This window comes from Thunnus thynnus, chromosome 18 (assembly GCF_963924715.1).
Source record: "Thunnus thynnus chromosome 18, fThuThy2.1, whole genome shotgun sequence".
In the NCBI taxonomy this organism is placed as follows: Eukaryota; Metazoa; Chordata; class Actinopteri; order Scombriformes; family Scombridae; genus Thunnus; species Thunnus thynnus.
In genome coordinates this window covers 13,408,468-13,433,899 of record NC_089534.1, presented here as the reverse complement: position 1 = coordinate 13,433,899, position 25,432 = coordinate 13,408,468, and the positions used below count along the sequence as shown (strand labels likewise).

At 37.9% G+C, this 25,432-nt stretch overlaps 1 protein-coding gene across 3 annotated transcripts; it reads left to right on the top strand.

Annotated features, from left to right (window-relative positions):
- The first annotated feature begins 1,543 nt into the window (after positions 1–1,543).
- On the top strand, positions 1,544–21,199 carry stum (stum, mechanosensory transduction mediator homolog). 3 transcript variants are annotated; one of them, XM_067572547.1, is made up of 4 exons: positions 1,544–1,891; positions 2,371–2,612; positions 13,726–13,926; positions 19,166–21,199. In XM_067572547.1, exons 2-4 carry the CDS (start codon positions 2,402–2,404, stop codon positions 19,189–19,191), a joined length of 438 nt encoding a protein of 145 aa, XP_067428648.1. In that variant the 5' UTR covers positions 1,544–1,891; positions 2,371–2,401; the 3' UTR covers positions 19,192–21,199. The 3 variants fall into 3 exon arrangements, with proteins under 3 accessions (XP_067428648.1, XP_067428651.1, XP_067428649.1); XM_067572550.1 differs by having other exon boundaries at positions 1,545–1,891; positions 13,726–13,908; positions 19,157–21,199; XM_067572548.1 differs by having other exon boundaries at positions 1,546–1,708.
- The last annotated feature ends 4,233 nt before the right edge of the window (positions 21,200–25,432 follow it).

The following is a 25,432-nucleotide window of genomic DNA, read 5'->3' as shown; positions in this document are numbered from 1 at the left end:
TAATTACCTCCAGCTTCCTGGGTTGCCAAATGGATATGAGAGAAAGGGGAAGAGAAGAAGAAGAAGAGACACAGAGACACGTACAATTTCCATTGTGTTTTATCTCTTTCTTTTTTTTTGAAGAGGAGGAGGAGGTCAAAAAGTGAGGAAGGAGCAGCAGAAATGAAAAGAAAGTCAGAGATAAGGTTGGGTGTGGGTAGATGAGATATGTCTGATCTATAGGGGTTTGGGTTGCATGAATAATTACTGAGATATTAACACCAACTGTCTCTTCGTTTCAAGCCATCTTTCCCCCTTGTCCTTTCTGTTTTCCATCATCTTGACCACCAGATGCTCATTTTTAAATTTTTCTTTAATCCTTCATCCAGTAAGTCCTATGGTTTCCTTTCACTTCTTTTCCCTCTCATTTTTTGAAATATGTCTTTCTCCATCCTCTTGGTCTTTCTTTTTTTCATGTTTTTTTTTCTTTACCAATCAATATCTGTGTTTATCACTACAAAACTGACTAATATGCACAATTAAGCTTGAAAACATGTTTTCTCTCTGTTCACTTTGTTTTTATTTGTAAAAAAAAATGCTTGTTCACTGGCTGTAAATGTCATGTAAATTAAATAAATGCAAACAAACAACACTATAATCTAACATGAGGCCAACCTATTCAAGCATGTCCCTAAAGGATAAGGCTGATGATTTTCTATATTTTTCTTATTGTCAACAATTCCCATGTGCAGTATTACAAGTATTATAAGTATTACAAGTATTGTGTGTGTATCCAAAATCCTGATGTATCGTATCCTCTGTGCTGCAGACCTTCATTATTGTCCAAAAACTATTAAAAACACATCATTGAGACATACTGTTGCGCTGAAACAGCTCCAAAGACTAATAACAGTGATTGCGTTTTCAGTCTCCGCAGAGTAGTTCCTTGTATGCCAATGCACGTGCACAGGAACGTCGTTTACAGAGCTTTACTAGCTTGTTGTGCTACATATAACAACCCCTTGACTTTGCACTACATTTTTAATTTTTTCTTCAGTTCAAAGTCGGGAGGTGTTCATGCTCATGCACAGTGACGTCTGCCTCACAAGGAACTACTCTCCCAAGACTGAAGACGTTGTCGCCATAATCAGTCTTTGGAACCTTTTTCTAAACAAACTGAGGTCCCTATACTCTTCATAATAAAGGAATTTTAAGTAGGATTGATTCATTGTTTGTTTGGCTCTGCACATGAGGTTTGTTGACAATAAGAAAAATAAAGCCAAATCCTTTAATGTTGATCATATAAACCAATCTTAATGTGAGTTTAAATGCTTCTTTCAGAGCATAAACTTTCTTCATCTGTTCTGATGCACCAAATTACAGCTTGTTGAATGTGATCTCATTGAACAGTATAATTAGATTGGCGTACTGTTCCTTTAAATGGAAATGGAAAGGATGGGGAGCAGGAGGGAGGGAGAGAGGGAAGGAGACAGAGAGAGAGAGAGAGAGAGAGAGAGAGAGAGAGAGAGAGAGAGAGAGAGAGATGTAGTAGAAAAAGGGGGGTTGTTGTGTGCACTTTCTCTTCTCTGTCTTGGAGAGGTGTGTGGGTTGAGCGTGATTTGACTGAAAGAAAGAGAGAAGGAAAGAAAAAGAAAGAAAGAAAGAAGTTCACAAGAAATTGCTGAAAAGAGACGTACATCTTTTGAGGATTTTTCTGAACAATTTTAAGGTGGAACTGTTATTGATTCAGCATTCCTTAAGAACATGTTGGATGTGGAGACAAATGGCAGATATCACTGACCTCTGATGAGACAGTGTGGTCACTTTTAAGGGCTTGAAGGGATTTTTGTGTGGAGATTTCAACAAGAAACTATTTTTTTTCTTGGTGGGACTTAATGTAAACAGCTGTAAGGTAACTTTCAAAGGAATTTCAGCATCTCTAAGAAAAAAATATTAATAACTGTTCTCCAGGGAAGACTGAAACTTACCCGAATATTGCTTCAAGCTTTTAAGAGAAATTATATTTTGTGGATAAGTCTGAATGTTTTTAAAGTTGACTTTAAGAAAGCATCACAGAATATTTCAATCCATTGCTCTGGAGTAGAATTAAATATTTCTGGTCATTGTCAAAAAAACACATGATTGATTTTTTCTTTCACTTAACCGTAAATGTAATACTTTTACAATAGAATATCATGTTGATGTTGTTATTTAGTGTTTTAATGATTAATTGAATGTTATATAGGTGGTGACTTGTAACTGTTGAGATGTACTGCATAATCGATAAGCATTGATTATTTTTGCTTTCTTTTACTCTCTAATAATTACTAATAAGCTTAGACCAGACTGAGAGAGAGAATCACTTACCTGCTTATCACCAACTATTTTCAGTCTTAAGACAAAGGAAAAGAAAGAAACCGAGATGGCACAGAAAGAGGGAGGAACAGAGCAGGGGCGTGTTAAGACCGGGGACAATCTTGGGGCCAAAGCCATGGCCGGGGCTCATACAGCAGGCGGGGGAGTGGTGGTGGAGGTCCGGGAGAAGAAGGGACCCCTAAGGGCTGCAATACCCACAATGCCTTTCCCTCTAGCCGTCATCTGTCTGTTTCTCAACACCTTCATACCTGGACTCGGTGAGTAGGAAATCTCTTATAAAAGCAGCCAAATGTCTAACTTTCTAGTGGAAGGGCAGTGATTTCTGAACTGAAAAATAGACAGAAACTCAAATAAACAAACTGGTGAAAACATAAAAGTTGGTATAATGTATTGGTATGATGAAGAGAGCAAATGTGACAGAAAGTAAACATGCAGGGTTGAAAATAGTGAAACTGGACACTGGGTTGGTCGTGAAACTGGAGTACCCACACAACCATGGAGAGTTTATAGCTGTGATGCATGTGGGCAGGGACCGCAAACGCTGCATGAAAGGTTTTCAGGCAATAACCAGCTAGAATTAATTTGTGCTCCCTGTGCTACAGTATGTCCAGCTTACTTAATATCTCTCTCTCACACACACACACATTTACTCAGCCCAGAAGCACATTAGGGATTCCTTCTAAAGTTTGATCACTGATTGTACAACCATTAGAGGGAGTCATTTTCATTTGTGTTTGAAGAAAATTGCATCTAAAAGCCCTCCTAACGTTAAAGGACGTGTTAAAATAACACAAGGGCATTAAAAACTATTATTTAAAGTAAAACACAAGCTCCAACAGGACAGAAAAGCCTTTATTTTTCACCTTTCAATCTGCCTCTGAGTGTGTATTTCCGTGTATTCTTCTGTGTCCACGCACACACATGAAGGATAGTGAGAGACCCCGTTCACGCCTTGTGTTAAAATAGGAGTGTCAGGGTGCAAATACACACAGCCACAGTCTGCCAGGTGATAATGCACAGAAAATGTGGAGTCCAGATGTCATCGCTGCAGGTAGATATGCCATCACTCTGGGTGCAAAAATCCATCAGCGGTGTCGTCATTATGGGCGGAAAACATCATCACAGCAAGCGGAGACATCATCACTGTGGGTGCACTAAACATTTGCATCATTTTCTTGGGTAGAGGACACAGTGTTGTGTTGTGAATTTAGCAACATGTAACTCATTTTAGAAGACATGAAACAATACTAGAGAAGTACAGACATTATACTGTTATTACATATACAGCCTTCAGTGATAAACTGATATCTACCAGAGGATCCTAGAAGATGATCCACTCTACAGCAAAGCTATTTATTGTTTATCTAATCACCAGATTTGTCATATTTTGTCAGTACAGAAGGAGAAAATGACCACAACACATACAGTACACTTAAATACAGTGTGCACATGTAAACACAGAGGCATGCCGACTGCACTTTACTATAATACTCAGTGTACGTGAGGTGATGATTATTATCTCTGAGAAGGAAGTTCTGTTTTCTGTCTTGTTTGTCTGTCTGATTTTTCATTGGTTAGGCAGAGTATCCCAAAAACTACTCAACAGATTATAATCATATGTAGTTGAATGCTTGGTCTGGGAAGAACTGATTAGTTGCCGGTGTAGATAGCGCCACCATGTGGTCATTATCAGGCACTTTACATTTTCATTTTGGTTTTGCATACATAAGATGTTTGATAATATATTTTTATGACCCCCCAAAAGTTATGAATTTGTCATTTTTAAAAATATATATATATGTCCCATGCTGCTTTTTGTGTAACTAGCCAAATGCTTGTTAGCATGGTCAATTTGACATAAATTACCGTAATTGTTGGACACAATGAATAACTGCAATTGGATTTTGATAACACACAACAGGAACATGATGAATTCAAATGGATATAACTGCAGTGTTGAGTCTGACACACTTTAAACTCTGCATAATTCACTCTTGTTTAAACCTCTAATTATCTCAGGATTTAGGTACTCTCCAAAATGTGTCTATTTTTCTAACATTACTTTGATGCCGATACAGATGCAGATCATTTTGTATTACTAGGATGTCTCTGCCTTCTGTTGCCTTAGCCTTCTTATTTCCACAGTTTGATCCTCTTCTTGGTTGGATGTCTGTGCATGTGTGTCTGTATTGTAAGATTATGTAACAACACCTGGTAGCTTATCGCACACTAACACACACACTCACGTGATGCCGTAAAAACCTGAACGATACATTGATCCTCACTTTGTACATAACAAAAGCCTGTGGAGCCAGGCTGAAGCATACACACACACACACACACACACACACTGTGCTGTATCCACAGTCGCTAAACCCTATTCATACTAATACAACACCGTTGCTACATAAATGCATACATGTACATACTGTTAAGACACAGATAAGGCTCAGTTTTAGAAACAGCAGAATATGAAGCAACTAAACATGCGAAAGTCACATTTTGTGACAGAGAAAACATTGTGTGATGAGAAGAGAGACAAAAAAAGAAGCAGAGAAACATACAGAGAACAAAAATTAAGGAAAAGATACACAAATTCGGATCTTTTCTCTGAAGGAATTATGAGACTAATGTTTCCATAGTGATCACTCAGAGCTGAGTTCATCACCAAATAACCTATGATGTGTCCTCTCCGTGCCTCACCTCTAAACTCTCTGGAGAGTAATTGTGTGTGTGTGTGTGTGTGTGTGTGTGTGTGAGTGTTTGTCCTCTCTCATCTCTTCTTCCCCTCTCCTTCACTATCTGCTCTTTTTGGTATTTTCCCTACTAAAATGGTTTTAGATGTATCAAGGCAAAAGCATCAAGGCAACACCTCATCCAGGTGTGTGTGTGTGTGTGTGTGTGTGTGTACAGTGTGAGTAGTGTGTGTAGGTTTGCCTGAATGCCTTGACATTTTTATTGAATAGCTGACTGGTTGCCATGACAACACTGACTGAAATGAACACAATGCATGTGTGCGTGTGTGTGTCAATGCTGTTTGGGTTTAATTGACCGAGACTGAAAGTAGCATCTTTTTCTATTCAACCTCCAGCCAAAATAAAATTAGAAATATGTAATTGAATTTGGACAAGAGTAGAGCACGAACTCCTGCTTGCTTGCATGCGCACACAGGTGTATAAATAAATACACACAGACATATGCACGTATACAAAAAGAGTACACATGAATGTGTGTGTGTAAAATGACAAATACTGTATGAGACTTTTATGACTGACTCCATGGTTTTGTTTTTGCTCAGAAACATTTACCAGAATACTGAATGTTTAAAGGACCAGTGTGTAGGATTTAGTTGCATCTAGTGGTGAGGATGCAGGTTGCAACAAACTGAATACCCTTCCCTTCCCCTTCCAAGCATGTAGGAGAACCTACGGTGGCTGCAAAACTCACGAAAAATGCAAAAAGCCCTCTTTAGAGGCAGTGTTTGGTTTCTCCATTCTGGGTACTGTAGAAACATGGCGGTGCAACATGGCAGCCTCCATGGAAGGGAACCCGCCCCCTATGTAGATATAAAGGGCTCAATCTAAGGTAACACAAAAACCAAGATTCTTATTTTCAGGTGATTATACACTAATTAAAACATACTTATGAATATTATATTCGATTTCTGCCGATAGAACTTGCTAAATCTCACACACTGGTCCTTTAAAACTCACCTGAACTGGAAAAACTGGGCTTTCTAAACACATTATTTCTTCTTCAGATTGCTGAATATCCTTTGTTGTAGTAATTGTAGTATTTCCTAATAAGTATCCACCTTACAAAAAAGGCACATGTGAAGTATAATTTCAACATTGGCTGTTGGTAGAAGAAAGGATGCAAAGTCACACATTGTTGACCACCATTTCACATGATGAATTTCTGTAATTTCATATTTTACATTTCACATATTAAAACATACATTTCACATGTGCTTTGTTTGTAATGAGGAAAATTCCCCTCCAGACAAACAAACAAACAAAAAAACAAACAAGAGTTCAGAAATCAAAAATACCTAATCATCTAGCAGGATCTACTCAGGGTTAAAATTCAGATTTTCTTCTAAGTGAGCCTCAAAAATACACAAATACGTCGATAATGAGTTGTTTGACAGCGAGAGCTCTAAAGCAAGTTAGGGGGATTTAATCTGACAACCTCCCTCTTTCAAGTCAGCTTGTTTCAACTTTACATCTTTTCTGACATTACATTGCCATAACAATAATAATAACAATAATAATACATGTTATTTATAGAGTGCTTTTCAGGGTACTCAAAGACACTTTATATGAGTTAAAATGATCATAGAAAAACAATACACTCAAAGCATATATCATAGACTAAAAACTAAAACCACATAGCATAGAAAAAAAAACAGTAAAAAACATATGACACATATTAAACACAGATTAAAAGCAGTTCTGAAAAGGTGAGTTTTAATTAGCGATTTGAACATGGACAGATCGGTCTCGGATGTGTTTAGGCAGAGAGTTCCAGAGGGAGGGGGCAGCTATGTAGAAGGCTCTGTCGCCTCAGGTCCGGTGCTTGGTTACAAACATTAGCTTGTCCCTGTAATGTAATAAAGACTGAGTAAAAATCCACTGGTGAGTGCAGTTTAAACTGATTAAACAGTCTAGGGCTAAATAATTACACATACTAATCATGAAGGAAACTGCAGCTCACAAGTTGTGTTACATTCTTTGCCATAACAGGATTGGAACGTGTGAGGCTTTGACACGTAGAGATAAAGTGAATATATGATTTAGCCCTCAGTTTGAGTGTGTGGGTGGAAGAGGTCACGCATGCGTCTATGTGTGTGCACACGTGTGTGTGATTGATGGTTTGTGATATTGGAGACACTACATGGCTTTACTGGGTCATGTTGACATCTTGCCTCTGGATGCAAGCGTATGGGGATGTGTGTCTTTGGGACTTCTTCGTCTTTATGAGGACCAAGTGTTACCTGAGGAAAAAGCTGCAAAGTGAGGATGTTTGTGTTGGTCCTCATTTTGACCAAATTAACTCTGGGTTAGCTGTAGGTCAAAGGTCACAGTTGGTGTTGTAATTTGGTTTTGATGATTAGGGATTATGAGTTAGGTGTAGTTTTAGGTTCATGGAGGTGGAGGACCATAACTCAAGTAAAAGCACAAGTACAATCAGCTAAATTTACAAGTTCACAAATAAAAGTGCTCATAATACAGAAAGGAAATGGTCCTGTGAGTATTATATTATATATTTTATTATTGGATTATTATTATTGATGCCTGATTCTTCAGAGGAAAGCAGTACGATAATCTGCAGGATGCTGTCGGTTTCATCCGTGACCAGTTACTGCACCCAGGACAACTGTATGGATAAAGATGGATGTATTCTGAATGTGTAGAGTCTGGGCAATGAGTAAGAAAAGAGGATGTCCACTTGATTATGAAAGAGCCGGATCCCAGAGGGGTTTCAGTGAGGGATAGGAGATGTCGTCAGGGGCCAAAAGGCTCGAGTTTATCATAAGAGTCAATATGCCAGATGAAATTTGGTCCCTATGAGAAGTAGTTCACCTCTGGAGATGTCTCATAGGCCATACTCTACACATTCAGAGTACATCCATCTGTATCTGCACAGTTGTCCTGAGTACAGTAACTGGTTTCGAATAAACCGACAGCATCCATTTTAGTATTCGTTGGAAATAGACCCATTCTGTTGTTTTAGTATGAGGATGTGTTGCATGGTATTGCCTTCTTCTGGAGAGACCTCTTGATCTAAGTATTCATTTACTGTCACAAATACATAATCATGCCTATTGAGCAGTAGTAGTATATCAGCATATTTAATGCCCAGTTCAAAGTAAAATTCAATGAGCTGATCCATACTGGGGTGTATTGCGAGAGAACGTAAAATTTATTGTAAGAGAATGCAAAAATATTACGAGTGAACACACACACAATAAAAATCTTGCTGCAACCCTTGGGGGGCTCCATTGTAAAGTAACCATTGACTCTAATTTCACTTACTTTTTAGATATAGATAGCTGTTGGGTTGTTTTACGGAGTCTGAGGTTTTCTCTATGATGTAATATATATATATATATATATATATATATATATATTTTTTTTTTTTTTTTTTTTTTTTTCACTCTGATATTATGACTTATTTTGAGATTTATTTCCTGTTTTATGTTGTTTGTTTGTCTCTCTCATTGAATCACGAGACACTGAAAAAGAGATTTTTTTAATCTCAATTAGGTTTTACTGGTTAAATAAAGGTTTAACCAGTCCTTTACTCCTGTCAAATAAATATAATGATGTTTTTCCTGCTGGAATGCAGTGAAGCTGAAGTGCTCAAAAGTTGTACTTAAAGTCCCCCTCCTCCACTTGAAAGTATGTTTTTCTTCTTGTTCCTTCAGTTGGATGTTTGAGCTTCGCTGTGCAGAATAATATATGTGCAGAGTTTGACACTAGAAGGCTGTTTTCACGTTTATCTGCTGAAAGTGGAAAGTTTAAGGGGCGGGCCTACAAGAATGATTTGTGACATCACAACTAGTTCGAAGCCAATCGTGGTCCAGTATGAAACTTACACAAGTGTGATGTAGAAACTTTAAGCCTCCAGTGCACAAACACTGAGAATGGACTTTATAGTGAAGTAGGAGACATCTTGTGTCCAGCAAGAAAACTTTTGAAATGAAAAATATTTGCATATTTATAGATATTTTGAATTTTTAATGAGGGAGGAGGAGTAGATGCCGTTTTAAGGATTTTAACATGGTAATTATCCTTTTTTGTGGAAAAAAAACATATTAGACACACATTATCGTTCCAATCAGAGTATTTTTATATGTCTTAATACATGTCTGGAGGGGATCTTTAAGTACAGTACTTGAGTAAATATACTTAGATGATTTCCAGCACTGTGGAGGTTTGAGGAGAATGTTACATTTAGGGTTAAATTTAGGGATTTGAGGAAAATAACTTGACTCTGGCATGATGTAAAAAAAAAAACCCAACAAAAAAAACAGAAAACATACTCATGCCTAAAATTGGCATTGTGCAGCTCTTACCCCAATCTGTCTCTGTTAACCTGTCGCTACAGTATGCAATTTTCTCATTCCCGTTTCTCCCAATCTGTCTATTGTTGCCCCTGTTTTTTCTCTCCTTTAAAGTCGTCTTTTCCTTCTCTTCGTCTTTCTTTTTCTCTCTTTCTCTTTCTGTCTTTCACACTCCATCATTAACCTCCCACACTGCCAGTGGGTGCTTTGTGAAGTTCTCTGTGTAATTATAGTCATTAGTCTGGGTTATATCTAGGCACACATACATGCACACACACAGTCGTGTTTCCATCACTTCAGAGGACATTACATTGATTTAAATTCATTTCCTGGAGACTTATCCAAACCTTAACCATAACCACCATATGCCTGACCCTAACCTTAACATACGTACCCCTAAACTGACCTGAACTTCAAACCAAGTCTGCACAGTGAGTTATTTGCACTTTGTTCTGGACAACCTGAGCAGTATGAAAGGCTCTGTGAGAGGTTTGCAGCTATTAAATGTGAAACAGTCAAATAATACAAATCTTCTGCTGCTTCAATATAGCCTGTGGTGTAGAATTAATCTCATATTAACAAAAGATTACATGCAATGTTGTTTTTTTTTTTAATATTTCCTTCAACTTCCAACAATTGGCATGCTTCAAGCTATGAATTATTTTGTTTCATTAAATACTGCTCATGAAACAAAGAGATGATGATGATTTTGTTATGATTTATTTATGGATTACAGACACATTCATAATGAGAAAGCACAGAAATCTGATGTTGATGTTGGTGTGGCTGGTGGGTTTTTTTCTATTGATCTCCAGTAGAAGTGAACATTGAAGCTGAAATAATTAGTTGATTAACTTGATTGTCAAAATTAAAGCTGCTTTAATCAATATTTGTTATTTAGCAATTCATCAAATTACTATGTGCAATGAGAAAGGAGTCACTCGTGGTGACAAGTTCTTGTTATATAAATAATTGTTTGTTTTCTTTAATGCCTTTGGTTTTGAACTGCTGGTTTACAAAACCAGGTTTTTAAAGATGATAGAAGTTGTGATTGAGGTTTTTTACTATGTTCTTACATTTTATAGACAAACAACAAAATGAATTAATCAAGAAAATTATCAATAGATGAATCCATATTGCAAATAATCATGAGCGGATACTGGTTATATTCTTCGATTCCACTATTGTACCCCCTAGTTTTACATTATTTCAAAAAAATCTTGACTAAAGCAATAACGTGGTGTTTAGTCATTTCTTAGTCACACTGAGCCTGATAGCAGCCGGCTACACAACATAAGAGACACAGATTCTGAACAACTATTAGCTTTCACATTATCTAACTTACAAACATGAACACACATCCTGTCCTGCACATTAACTTGTTGAACCAGCCACAAAACAAAATTAACCCAGGAAAAGTGCATTACTAACATCTGGTAGCAGGCTGGATAGCCAATTAGCTGCTCAGCTGTAGCATATGAAACATACCTGCAAATGTCACTTCAGTCTGGTCAGATGCTGGTTTAGTCATTTCTTTTCAAAATACCTGAAAGCGACACACTGCCTGTCCATGACTTATAGATACATCCGTTTGTCTCCATATGGTGTAACAGCAGCCTGCCAGGTAATGTCAATCAAACGCAGACACTGACACGCTGGCTGAGACAAGGAGCATTTCTGATATTTCCCCAAAGACCTTTTTTTCATTCTAATAATACAAAACTATTAACAATACATTTAAAAACATGTTGACATCATTTTTTACTGCAAAGAGGGATGGTTAAATGTGATTTCAGTTGGACTTTAAAGTGGTGCATTTGACATGTACCTGCTGTCAGTGATTACAGACGTTGGAAAGTCACGCAGAAAAACTGAAAGTTAGGTGATATAAATCCCATTTTGCATGCCAGACACTCAGATGGAAGTGATGTGTAACCGTTCAGCCACCAGCTTGCTGTCAATCATGGCTCATGTCTGGAGGTGGGCAGCTCCACCGGCAGCCAGAGCATCTGCTGGTGGGTGTGGCCTCAGCAACCTCAAAATTTCTCTGTCAGATCTGTCTGATCAGACCATATCGGCTCTGGGCGGAATCTCATTTTAGCCTGCTGTTGCTCTTTTTCTGTGAGATACTTTGAAATGAGCATCGACTTAAAGCTTGAAAGGAAAAGTAAATATCTAATTAATCTCTTCATGTCCACATGTAAACGTTTACCAGGTCTGCTTTCTATTCTGGGTCTCTGCTTGTTCCACAGTTTGACTTTTTGGAGGTCACTCCAGATAAGGCTAATGTAGGTCATGTGAAAGTAAATATTTTAGTGTGTGCTCAGATTTGTAGAGATCATGGTCTAAATATAGTATATCTGCAGTTAATCAGAGAAAGTAGTGGAGAGATGTAAAAAAGGTGCTAAGAACGTAACTTATATACACATAAATATACATATATATACATATGAGTCGACTTTGGCCTTTCCTGCTCCCAAGAAAGAAGATGCAGCTGGCAGTCAGGTCAACCTTGTACCCCCACCCCCACCCCCACCTGCTCGACTTGCTCTGGTATATGAATTCCACTAATGTGACAAGAAATGGAGCTAGCAGAAAGAGAAGGGCCAAGGCCAACATGCACACAACACCCACCAGGCATTTCTAGTGTCGCATTCAGTGTTCACAGTATTCACTTTCATATTTGCAAAAAAGCAGTACAAAAAAAGCCCGTAGAGAAAAAGTGTAAACATCAGCTGATTCTATGAATAATATATGACTGTGCACAAATGAGAACATTTCTTAGACTTAATGACTTAATCACCTGAAACACCTCACATTCAGACAGTTTTACAAAAAGACATCTTGATCTCAATGAGACTTTCTAAATGAATGCTTATTTAAAGACTATAATATTCTAAGTGGGGATACTCCTGAACCAAAAAAACACACTTGATGTCCCCTTTTATTCAATACATCTTGACTGGAGAGTTTAGTGACACTATTATCAACACGAACCGCTGAAATGCAGAATCCCATCAAGCCTGTATAAACAGTTTGAATTCTGGAGATGTTCAGTGTAAACTGATGTGTGTTACAAATGCTCAGAGCAAGAAATATGCACAGTCAGGGAGACAGTGCCAAATAATCTGGTCAAAAAGTTAACTTTGTGTGTGGCTTTTTTGTCCTATTCACAACTATGTTATAGATGGATGTCAAACTGAATCAAACAGTCCTGGTAGTTTGTGTCGATGAGACAATGCCAAAGATACTCTGGTAGTTAACATAAAGGTTGGTTAATGCGAAAATGTAGTCAATGATGTAAAGTAGGCTTAGACAGTCAAAATCATCCTGAGGAAATGTTGTCATGGAAACTTCCTGTAATAAAATAATCTGATCAATGTGCACTGAGACACACACACACACACACACATGGTTATAGGTGACAAAGCACACACATGCACACACACTCACACACACACAGTGGATTTACTGTACAATGAACTAGGGGCCAGGAAGGTCTGATTCTCCAGATAACAGGATAAGGATTGATATTGGATTTCATTCAGGCGGACGAGTACTGTATTGTTCAGGGAGATAATCCTGTTTTCAGCTCGGTAACGGTGGATGTGTGTATCAGTGTGTGTGAGTCTTCCTGGTCTCATTTCCAAGACATAGACATAGCAATGTCGCCGTGACCAGAAAAACCCACCCGACTCAATCACAGACTCATGCACTCAGGGATGCTTTGTGAATAGTGAGCGTAAAGCAGCTTCAACCTTCACTGTTATTTCTTTGAGACACACAGAGAGAGAGGAGAGCTTTCTTTGTCCACGCTGAGTTTTAGTAGATGTTTTTCTTTTGGTTGATGAATGACTCCACTACAGCCACTTTGTTCAGCTTTGTTCCTGCTTTCATTCACTGCAACACAGCAAATGTATACAATTTATTTGAGATTGTTTCTCCGCTTCCATAATTGTAAACATTGTGGTAAATTAATCACTTTTTATGCTAATTCATTTTGTCATTTACTTTTATACCATCAAGACATCAGGTAGGCCCTACTGTACATATACAGCAGACACTGGCGGTCTGGTGTCTAGTTTATCTCACAGGAAATCAACCTGACTGATTTTCAAGGGAGACTGCTTTCTGTCTTTATGTTAACAGAGGTGTCACCATATCAGTCCCCTTAACAAAAGAAAACCTTTTTAAATGTATCGTGCAGTATTTTTATCTCATTAATATTTTAATTTTTTCTGCTGGCAACTACCCAAACAAACAGAGAGGATGATGATCTTTTGGCTGTTTCTGTCCTGCAGGTACCTTCATCTCAGCCTTCACAGTGCTGTGTGGAGCTCGCAGCGAGCTGATCTCAGAGCGAGGTGTGTGCTGCGTGTTCTGGCTCAACGTGGCGGCGGCCCTCATCCAGATACTGACAGCTGTTATCATGGTTGGATGGATCATGAGCATCTTCTGGGGAATGGACATGGTCATCCTGGCAAGTCAGTACTTGTCCATCTGTGTTTATCTTTCCGTTTGACAGTCTTTGTTTCTCTTCTGTTCTTTTCACCTCTCTCTCTTTTTTTAGTTTTGTGTTGTCTACTTTTCTTTGTTTGTCTGTCTCTGTCTCACACGTGACATGAAGTGGGTGGCTGAGTTCAAAGATGATCCAAACAAGTAAAATGATTTTTACAATATGAAAATCAAATTGTAATACTTAAAAATATGTCTCTTTTTTCGGTGTCTGGGCCAAACATTGAGTCAAGTCTGGTGTAACGGAAAGGTCAGGGTTAGGGTTACCACAGAGTGTAGAGAAGTGGGAACGAGACTGAAACTGACAATAGTTATGTTAGTTATATGTTAGTTATATGTTAAAGTTATTTGTGTTATTTGTGTTATTTAAAGTCTGGTGATATTCTATATCTTTTTTATATTTGACAAATCCCATGAATTTGATTGATTCTACCAACAGGTATTCTCTGTGTAGCCAAAGCCTCATATATCTTATTCATCTGTGTCATAGAGCTACATGACTTGTATAGTTATTGTGAGTCAATCCCATATACACTATTGTTTTGCTGCTGTAAAAAAATAACACCCAACACTGATGTCACAGGATCCTGGTGTTCACCTGTACATCATTGCAGCAAGTTGAGAAGTTAAACCACTGGGGGTCAGCAAAAACAAGACTTTAGGGCGTTAAATGAGACATAACATGCTTTTTGAGATTTTCTGTTATTTCTATACTGGTATAATGTTGGATATCTATGTTAGGCATAATAAAAGTTCCAAAACTTGAGGTGAACTTATGTAGAAATGCTCTTTGTAAGACAAAAGCCCAGGGCTTCAGCCTGCTCTAAACATGGTGAGCATGCCTCTGCTTCCCCATCGAACTGAAGTCAGATTGTTCATGCATGCCAACAAATGGCAGTCCATTCATGTTGTCCACTCGCATATTTTGAATCGAATTTGGGCACAAACGTTTACTTAAGTCTTTGAGAAGTTGGGTCAGGGTTTTTTAGAAAAGAGCGAGAAAAGGAAATGAAATCTGACTACTATTGTTTGTTTACGTAGCCTCCGGTACATGCAGAAGTCTGATAAGAGGCAGTTTTTTGGAAGCTTGTCAATCAGAACAGAGTGGGCTCATCAGGAGGGAGGTCTTAAAGAGACAGGAGCTAAAACAGTCTATTTCAGACAGAGGCTGAACTGAGGGGCTGCATAAAGGGTCGGTGTAAGATAAATAAGGAGATTTTTAACTGTAAGTCATGCTAAAATATTCCTGTAGAGCCCCAGAATATAAATATAGACATGGAAATGTGCATAATGCAAGATTTACAGTAGGGGGATGGGTGGGTTTGGGGCTGACAGCCACGCACAACACCGAAGATGAACTTGTGGACAATAAAAAAGATATGGAATATTGCCAGCATTATCATTTACGTCTGGTGATCACAAAAGGAAAGAAAGAAAGAAAGAAAGAAATATGGAGCAGAGATACGCATATAGAATATAGATATAGATATAGATATAGATATAGATATAGATATAGATAGATATACAATGCAGAGAGCAAAGATGGAGAGGTTGGGTAATTTTACCTTCTCTGTCAGAAAGTAGTGTGTTCTCCTCAGGCACTGATGCATGAACAAGTGCAGACACACACACACACATACACACACACACACACACATACACACACACACGCACACACACACACACAGAGTCACTGTTCTCTCACTGTGCCAAGGCAGCCTTTGAATTACTGCAGCAGTGCTTGCTTTGTGCCTGTATGACTGCGTGTATGTGAGGTAATTGCTGCCTGTGTGCCCAACCAAATGTGTTTGGTACGTACATGCCTTCAGGAATCTGTGTGTGTTTTTATGTGTGAGGTACAGTAATTGTGTGTGTGGGAGTGAGCAGCCCCCCTGGTGTGTATTGTTCACCGCTCCCCGCTGCTTTCTAGGCCTCTGGGCACACGTCTTATTCAACTGTTGCTGCTAAAATCTATACTCCTGTTAGCGCTCTCGGCTAGCAGCTTATTGAATATTTATATTGAATATGGAAACCATTTTCCTGTTAGCGCAGCCGTGCTTCTCAGGGAACCGGTGCTGAAAATTATGTATGCTGTTTGCTTGTAAGATCAATTATTATTCACACGTTGATCAACACAATAAATATCTTTGTAGCTTTATGATTTAAGCTCTTTTCAGCTCTTCCATCTTTCTTCCTCCATGAAATGAATCATTCTGATAATGCGGCATGTTTATCAGTCTTCTCCTTTCCTCTCATTCCCTCCATTCCTCTCTAATGAGCCTGTGTTGCATATATGATGTATTCCTTTTTATACTACAAACTCTCTACAAACACCCCTCCTTCTCTTCTCTCTTCTCCCCCGCTCCCTCACTCTCTTTCTCCATCTATCTAATGATCGTGGTATTATCTTCCTCCCACTGATCGCCTTCCTTCTGCCTCTCTCTCTCTAGTTAATGATTGTTCCTATTTGATCTTGCCATATCCCTCTCTTTCTTTCCCTCACACTATTCCTCCCACTCTCTGCCCGCCCTCCTGTCTCCCTGTCCGCCTTATTCTTCTTCAGTTTTCGGTTTTACTCGCCCTGTCTCCCTCCATTCCTGTCTCCATCTCTCCACTTATCGATCCAGCAAACCAGGGCTGTGTTATTGTATTTGTGTTCATTTGATCTTGTAATATATCCGTATCAACACAAGATCAGCTCATGTTGAAAGAGAGTTGTTGCTTTTCCTTGAAAGTTACTAGAGTGCTCAATGGAAATGTCTCTTTTTGCCCAAAAAAACTGTTCATAAATATTCTGAATTAAAAGATTAATCATCAAACGATTGAACTCATCATCCCTAACATGTCTGTCTTGTCTCTTCTCTCTTCCCTTTGCTCTCCTTCTTCATGAACCAAAGTTTCTGACGGTAGGTGTTTCTTTTTCATTTACTCGCTAACAACAGTTCCCCAGTGAATTGATACAGCAGAAACAGTAAATCATTAGCTTGACTATATTTGACATAAATATCGAGATATCCAAAACAGATAACGACATTTCCCAGGCTTGGAAATACTTGCAATAACAAACCTTAATTTAGAACTTTCTCATGATCTTTCATCTGGACTGTTCAGGACTAACAAAGTATTACAAGCATTAAAGTTCATTCTTGACCTCGGAAATAGCAGTCTGACCACATAGATCCCAAATTAAGGTCCACTTACAAGCTTTTAAATCTGTCATATCAGTGGATGGAGTTTGTTGGGTTGTCATGGAGACAACAAGCATGCTCACTGACATCCCTGGTTTCATCCCTTGCATGTTTAGGACTTCTCATCCATGTTGACTTAAAAGTTAAGCATCAAAGTTCAGTATTGACCTTGGAAGTAGTAGCTTGACAAAACAATCCCAACTCAGGGGACACTCACTAGCTTTTAAGAACATTAAACACATCTCACTGTATTGATCAGTGGATGGAGTTTGCGCAGCTCTTTCATCTGCTGATGAGACCATGTTATATAAGCCCCGTGACAACAGATGACAACTTCATCCACTGATGAAGACAATGTTCTACAGTTGAAATCTCTAGTAAAAGCTTGTAGATGGACCCATGGAGAACTCATGAGCTCAGTTTTGGCTCTGAAATATTTGTCTGACTAACATTTTGTTGATAATTGCACCAATCAATGAACAATAGAGAGTGGTTTACATGTCAGGACCCTCAAAGGGGTCACAAGATAACAATGAGGGTTGCAAGATGATTAAAGGGATAAGAATGAAGAAACAATTACATTCTACAAAATATATATTTTTGTTTTTTTTCTGTGTTTTCTCTGATTTTTGCTTTTTGCTTGTAAAATACTGGATATTCACTGTCTCCAAAAATCCTTCAAAGCAAACTATTTGAGAAGGTAAAGTCACTATTTGGTTGAACAATTCAGATTTCATGCCATATGACCATAATCTGTGATGAGGTCACAAGTGGACATTGCTTCATTTAAATGGTCCCAAGCCAAAGAAAATTGGGAAACCAGTAGTTTAGATGATGTAATTCACCTCCACTCAAAACATTTGGTGGATAATTGACAAGAAATTAGATTTTTACTGAACATCTGCTGAGTTTTTGTTTGAAAACTGAACTAAAAGGAGGGATTCCTGTCGATGAGAGTTATAAGAGGACCAGAGGTCATATCATTGAAATGACATCTGTCCTGCTTGTTGATCCACACCAGATCATAATGTATGAAACAAAAACTGTTGACTTGCTTTGTGAGGCTATTATACAATTTTCTGTTTTTGGCTCATTTATTGAATTTTTTTCTTTATGAATCACTGGCTAAACCTGACTGGCTAATACTTAAAGCAACTACAAGGAAATTTCATTTTGTGTTGATTTTGGTGCCCCCTGTGGACAAAAGCGGTAGTGTTTCCCAGAATGAAGACTGCATTTCCCATGAGCACCACCCCCTCATGTCGTAAAGATCCTGCATTTGTTTTGGAAGCGAGTGAAAGAAAGATGCAACTTATTTTTATTTCTAGCCTCTCAACTTTATACAAACTACTGTCGATTGACTGGTGCATGTTGATCATCATGCTCATAATCATAGAAAGCTTTGTGGTGCTCCTTTGCTCAACAAATGCAGCTAACGTTAGCTACATTCAACCAACAAAGTGTTAGCCAAAGCTTAAGTTAGCTTTGTTTTAGCCACCAACGTAAATTCATATTACATATCTGTCTTTTAAATGGCTGATGTACTCCTCACCGCGTAACTTTTCCTGGGAAAGTGTAAACCTAGGTTCTTCTGGTATGCATGCCGTAAATCGTTTTGTCTGATTTTGCGGGAAATCGGACCTGGGGACAGGCATTTAGAATAACTATATAGAAAAGTAGCCAATCTTCTTGCTGATGGTCTCATATAGAGGCATCACTATTAAATTGAGACATAACCAGTTAACTCCTTGAAAGCTTAATCCTTCAGCCTAGCTCCTTTTTGGCTGTTGCCAACCTTTCTGCTTTCAGTCTGCTCAATTGAATGAAATGGAGAACGGCAGTTAATGTCAAACGTTCAAAATAAATGTTTTGTAATTGCAAGTAGCTCTTAGAAAACCTTCTTAAGTGGGGTCATAAAAGCAAGACAATAGAGTTTACTGTACAATGGGTAGTTCTAAAGGCACTCAAGTCTTTCTCTTTTCTCCATATCTCCCTCTCTCGTTTGTCTGCTCTCCACCCACTTCCTCAGGCTGTAGAGACCAGGGTGTTCCTCAAGACGTCTGAGAGAGGTCGCTCTGATGTTAAGCTGATGGATCTAATGGACAGTTTGACCTCTTTAACCCCCTGACGCCTGATGTTGACCTTGATGTGATGACCTGTAGCTGTCTGTCTGTCTTTCAAACGCTGGACGACAGAGAGAGGCAGAGACACATTGAAAATGGATAAGCTACATGGAAAAAGAAAGAAATAAAAAAATCTATCAACAAAATTTTGATCGCTAACTGCTGATTGGCTTGGACCACGCCATGAGGTGAAAGGAATGGGACGGCAAAGACAGAGTCACCAGAGATACGAAGGATAAGGAAAACAATGTGTTTGTATTTTCTTGAGTAATTATTACAATGGTTTTTGAGATTTTTTATTTGACTACAAACATATGTCAGAATACTTATTTCTTACATAATATGATGGAGTAAATGAAGAATGAGGGACAATTTGTCAGCATAACTGTGTAAGAAAACTAAGATATTGATTTGCAAATTTTGTATTTCTGTATCTTTGGCTTGTGAATTTTGTTAGAATCCAGTTGGAATTACATTAAATGTATAAAAAGACCATTTCAGCCAATATGTACAATATTGCCATGACAGGTGTATTCAGCTTAAATAATGCATTAAATATCACAGCAGTGTTTCCATTAAGTTGGACACTGGCTCCCTGGAGCAGTTGCCACTTCACTTAAAACAGATGTATTAGTTTCAGTGTCCATTTCAAGAAGAATTTTACAATCATGTGATATATGAAGAGTGACTTTGTTAGTTTTCAGGTTGTTGTAGTGGCCTTTCCATTCCAGTTTGTGCTGTAATATTGACATTGTATCCCATCTCAGAAAAGGTACAATATATTTAACTTTCAGTGTTCAAAGTTCTCACAATGAAACATCTTCCATCTTCTCTTAATTGTTAGGAAAAATAGTGTTTACTTGTAAAATAAACAGAACTGTACAGCAACAATCATATTTAACATAATCACAGTGACTCTCCACTAAATCAGACAATCTATAAATGCCTCTTAGACTTGGTATTCATTATTGTAAGTTTGAATGATAACTAAATGATGACTTGGTAATGGTGGAGGTTTCATATGTAACTGTTGTATCCATTAGTCTAAAGTTATCGTGTAGGTGCAATATCTTTCTTTTCATGCAGTGATTCAATAGCAAACACCTTTTCAACGCACTGTATCACAATGCTGGTTGCAAGATGTGTGCATCATCCTAAAGTTACAGCGATGTGTGGAAAATGACTCATCATCCCTCCTGATAATTGCCGTATTTGATTTGAATTTTGATACCTTCTCAAATGTGTAAATCAGTGTCAAAAGGATATTACAGATGATTAGAGCGTTGTATCTAATTAACAGATCTAAAAATATCTGTAGACAAATGTACAGCTACAGTAATGTTCCAGTTTGTGACCGAGGTTAATAGTCTGAACAGAAATCTTTGTCTTTTTTAAATGTAATGATAAGTCATACATTCACTGTAAGTCCAAAATTCACAGAGGAAGTCTTGATGTCCAGATATTTATCTTAAAATCAGAAAATCTTTGAAGTTGTTGAATTCACTGTTTTGTGCTGAGTACACAGCCAAATGTGAGCGTGTACACTGTGTATATATTCATGTGTGAGTGTTTGTGTGTTGATGTGTGATTGTATAGTTTAGTTTTTTATTTGCACATATATACAGAAGTGTAAAACCAGATGATGGAAATAAAACAGATGTGACAGGAGATGTCAAGAAGCCACATGCTCATGCAATGGACTTCCCCTAAACTTAAGAAAAAAGGACAAATGATGATTGGAGAACATGGCCACAATATGACAATGAGGGAGGGTCTGTAAGTGATAAGATGGACCTACGAGTGACACTTTGCATAGTAAAATGCATAACTAATGTTATAAAGAAGTATAAAAAAACATCAAGAAGAGTCAGAAACATCCTAGGAATTGATTTAAACTATGCCTTTTATATCACATGATACCACATCAGCTCTCAAGCACTGTATCAAAAGTCAAAGAGTGTTGAACAAGACAGTAGCTAACTAGCCCAGCTAGGATTAACTTGAACACTGATGGTAACTGAAATGCAGTTTTCTGTCTTGATGTAATATGTGACAGATTCAGTAAATGTAGTGCAGCATTTCTGGAGAAATGCAAATTTATTTATGGTGAAATCATACTGGTCGTGCCTCTACAGAAATCAAACTTCATGTCACTTTTGCTACAGTATGTTCACGCTGGGATGTTCCTCTCTTCTTCATTTCATTGTCTTCTGGTGTTTTTTTGTTTTTTTTAAATTATTATCCATGTAGGTTTTAATGATCTTCAATTTCTTAACCAATTACAGTACTACTGTGTTTTGGATAACAACACCAATGTTTTTTTTATGTTTTGACTATGTATATGTTGTACAATGTTGTGTGTGAAAGATGATGATAATGATGTAATGATGATGCCTTACAGTACAAATGACCAATGTTCTCCCTACCAGTATTTTTCGTAGCAATGGTGTTGGAGTTTCATTTCTCTGTTTGGGACTGTGTGCAGTTTATAGATCTGAAATAACTGTTATTTGGACGTTGTATCATAATGAAGTTTCAGTTTTAAACACCAACTCTCCATATTTATGTTTCAGGGGGGAATATTGATTAATTGTTTTTTTAAATTCTGTAATAATGGTGGTGTTGTGCTGGCTTTTCGATTGTACAATGAACATGCTGCCATGTACAGTATTATGCATGCATATTTTTGGTGTCAACTGACTGTATAGAATAACACACAAACACACAAACATAAATTATTTTACGAATGTAGCTTAATTCTGTGACTTTGCAGCACTGATTTTATTTAAAGTTATATTGGGTAACTGATACAAAATCTTGCAATTAAAAAAAGTTTTGGTTGTAATTACTTGTGATTGAATGGTGCATGTTTGTACTTTAATTTGAATCATTATCTTAATCATTGGGCACAATTATACATTTGTACGTACCTATGTAGAGAATGGTTTCTAAGAACCTCTAAATAGAGATTTACTGCCCCGCTCAAGGACTCCTCAGAAGTTAGTGTGGTAGGAGGGGAATAGCTTGTTTCCTGCATTCCAGCTGGGTGAGTGATTTGTTCTCTCAGCCAGATAGACATGAGCAGATTGTTTACTCTGTGGAACTGAGGAATTCTGCAGTTACTGTTTTTCATGGTAAAATACTCCGCAATCACAGAGTAGCACTTACTCATAAAGGAATCTGTATTTGCACATTTTATGTAAATAAATATGTGAATTCCCATCCAACTCATGAATAAACATACCTTTCTGAATATAGGTACTGATTTTGCACAGATGATAACATGAAAATTGCCTTTGTGGTAGCCTGACTTTGACATTTTGAGTGCTTCATTTGGCTACAAATTTTTTACTAAATTCACTTTTTGGCAGTTTGTCTTTCAGACTAAGTTCTCATTCAGAAAGTAAAATAACTTTTTAGTGAGCATGGAGAACATTTCGTCCGTCAGTCTATCCAGGGCCGGCTCCAACCATTTTGGCACCCTAGGCGAGATTAGGATTTGGTGCCCCCCCATACATTACCACATCAGTACTGCCTCGTCACCACCCACTCATTCTACGGTAAAAATATGGACAACAAACAATAGTAATGACAACATAACAGTGTATTATCAATTACACAGAGACCACAAATAATTGGTTGAACTTACCTGCTTCAGAGAGTCGTTTAGATGGGAGATCAAATGTAGATCAGAGAAGATATTAGCGTGGATATTAGCCCATTACAAGAAAAAATACGTAGCTGCAGAGTAGGACAAACAACTGCTGCAGTTGTGTGGAAGTTCAAATCTAGTTATTACGTAACTTATCACTAAGTTGTGATTTATGTATTATTAAAATAAAAGCAGTTGCACCACGGAGATAAGTTACAACATAACTCTGAGTAACAACTAAACAGATACACATGCCTCTAGGGTAGGTGATAATCATAAAATGTCACAGAATTATACTCACTAACAGTAAAACAGCAGGTTTTCTGCCACACAGCGTATTTTCTCATTAACTGCTGCCATTTTACAACACAGTAATCCAGTGGAGACCTAATTTATTGATATGATATTTCAATATCGATCTAGTTTACTACAATGTGCTTCGATGCCAAGTGGCTCATGCCAGCCAGAAAGCTAATGCGCACATTAACCATGACGATAGAACTCCATCTTTGATTAGTTTACATCCAAAATAGTCAGGTTATGCCCCAAGAAATCATGGTGCAACCAATTTTAGTAACTGATTAGTTACAAACTAACAGCTTGACAGTCAACCAGCATGACAAAATTTGTTGGCATGACAACATAGCAAATGCTGTCACACCAACACGCTAAATTAAGATGTTGAACATGGTAAACATTACCTGTGAATCATTTGCATGTCAGCCTTGTCATTGTGAGCTTGTGTGAGCATGCAGATGTAAGCATTTAGCTCAAAGTACTGCTAAAAACAGAGCTGCAAGCTGTAGACTTGTTCAGGGAGTATATATTTAATAATAACTAGATAAATACCAAAAGAAACAGTATGAACCATACTTCATCAACAACACTTATTAAGTGCAGCATACCAAAAAGTTTATTTATTTTCATAAGATTTTATAAAAACACTGGTCTGCAGAGAAGTAAATTATTAACTTTTCATAAAAATAATCAAATTGGCCAAAGGCTTCTTAGCTTAAATAGCTGCAACATTATTCCATTTTTTTTTTTTATCTGAATGTCAGCAGAAAGTAATGCTCCACTATTTGCCCAATCAAACGCTTTCAGACACTGGGGAGGTCATTGCCATACATTGCCTACATAATTACCTGGCTAGTTTCCAAAAGATACAGTAGTAGAAACTAAGGAAGCCTCAGTAATGACTTAGTTTGGACTCACTCTGCTGTCATAATCAGCTATGAGGGTTAATGTGGCAAGAAATTTGAACAAGCATTTGTGTCATTTCAGGTACAATCAGCAGAATGTGTGAATGTACTAATTAATCCTTTGGTGACAAGCTCACAAGCAAAACTGGCATATCTTAACAACTCCACAGTCCTGCTGAGCGCCACACAGTTCAGGTTTCTTACATTACAGTCAATTCACTAACAAGACCTCGCCATTTGTACAGTATATATAAAATAGTTTATTTGGTTTGATGAGTGTCATGTATAGTGGGATAATTGAGGGTCCAGAAGAGGAATAAAGGGGGTTGAGTGCGAGGGGGGGAATGAGGGTTTTGATTTGTCTGAAACATAAAGAAACCCAGGGAGCGAGACTCAGCATGGGGACATGTCTTGATGAGCTTCGGCTTCATCATCCCTCTGTGGTGCCTGTATTGAGAGAGAAGAAGAAAATTGTTTTGGGGGGAGGGTTGTAAGGAGAGACAAACGAGAGAGAAAGGGCTTAGTCACACCTATAAAGGTAGACACAGGTTATTGAAATAGGGAGAGAGGCGTGGTCTTGTTCCTGAATCTCAGTTATAATAACTCCATGAAGTGAGTTGATCTGATTTAGCTTGAAGGCTCAGAGGTGCACTTCTTGAGTACTCTCTCACTAAAACTGTATAAAATCTGTTTCCATGGAAATATTAAAAATAGTCTCATTAACCGTCTGTACGGGGATGCTGGTTAGGAGGATGAAAAGGCAAGTCATGCTGAATAAAACTGGTAAAGTTAGCGTGAGTGTTTGCCTTTAAGGATTGTGCTGAGAGTTGCTGAGAGTTGCTGACTGTCCTCCCTCACCAAATAAGGATTTGTCACCACTTGGTCTTTCTGACCCTTCACTCCCTACCATCCTCTCAGTAGTGTAAACACAACCAGAGTTGAGTTGTTTCCATCTCAGCTCAGCAAGTCGTGATGTCAAAACACATTCAGGTCACCAAGATGTAGTGCAGTGACAACGCCGGTTAGAAACCATTTTCCATCTTAGTCAGTGAGTCGACATCCTGGACTCATTTAAACCAAATAGTGTTCAAATCACAAAGTATTTACAAGAAAATGGCCTTTAAAGTATTTAAGACCTGACCTTATGGTTAAAATATTCGAAGGGCAACCAGTGTCTCTCGGAGAGTTGGCTGGTAGTCAAATGTGGTTTGTAGAATACAATTTTAGAACATTTTTTCTGGGAAAACAGCAGATGGCATTTGACTCGAATTAATGAAATTGCTCTTGGCAAGCTATAAATCCATGTAATGTAAAATGTACTTCATAAA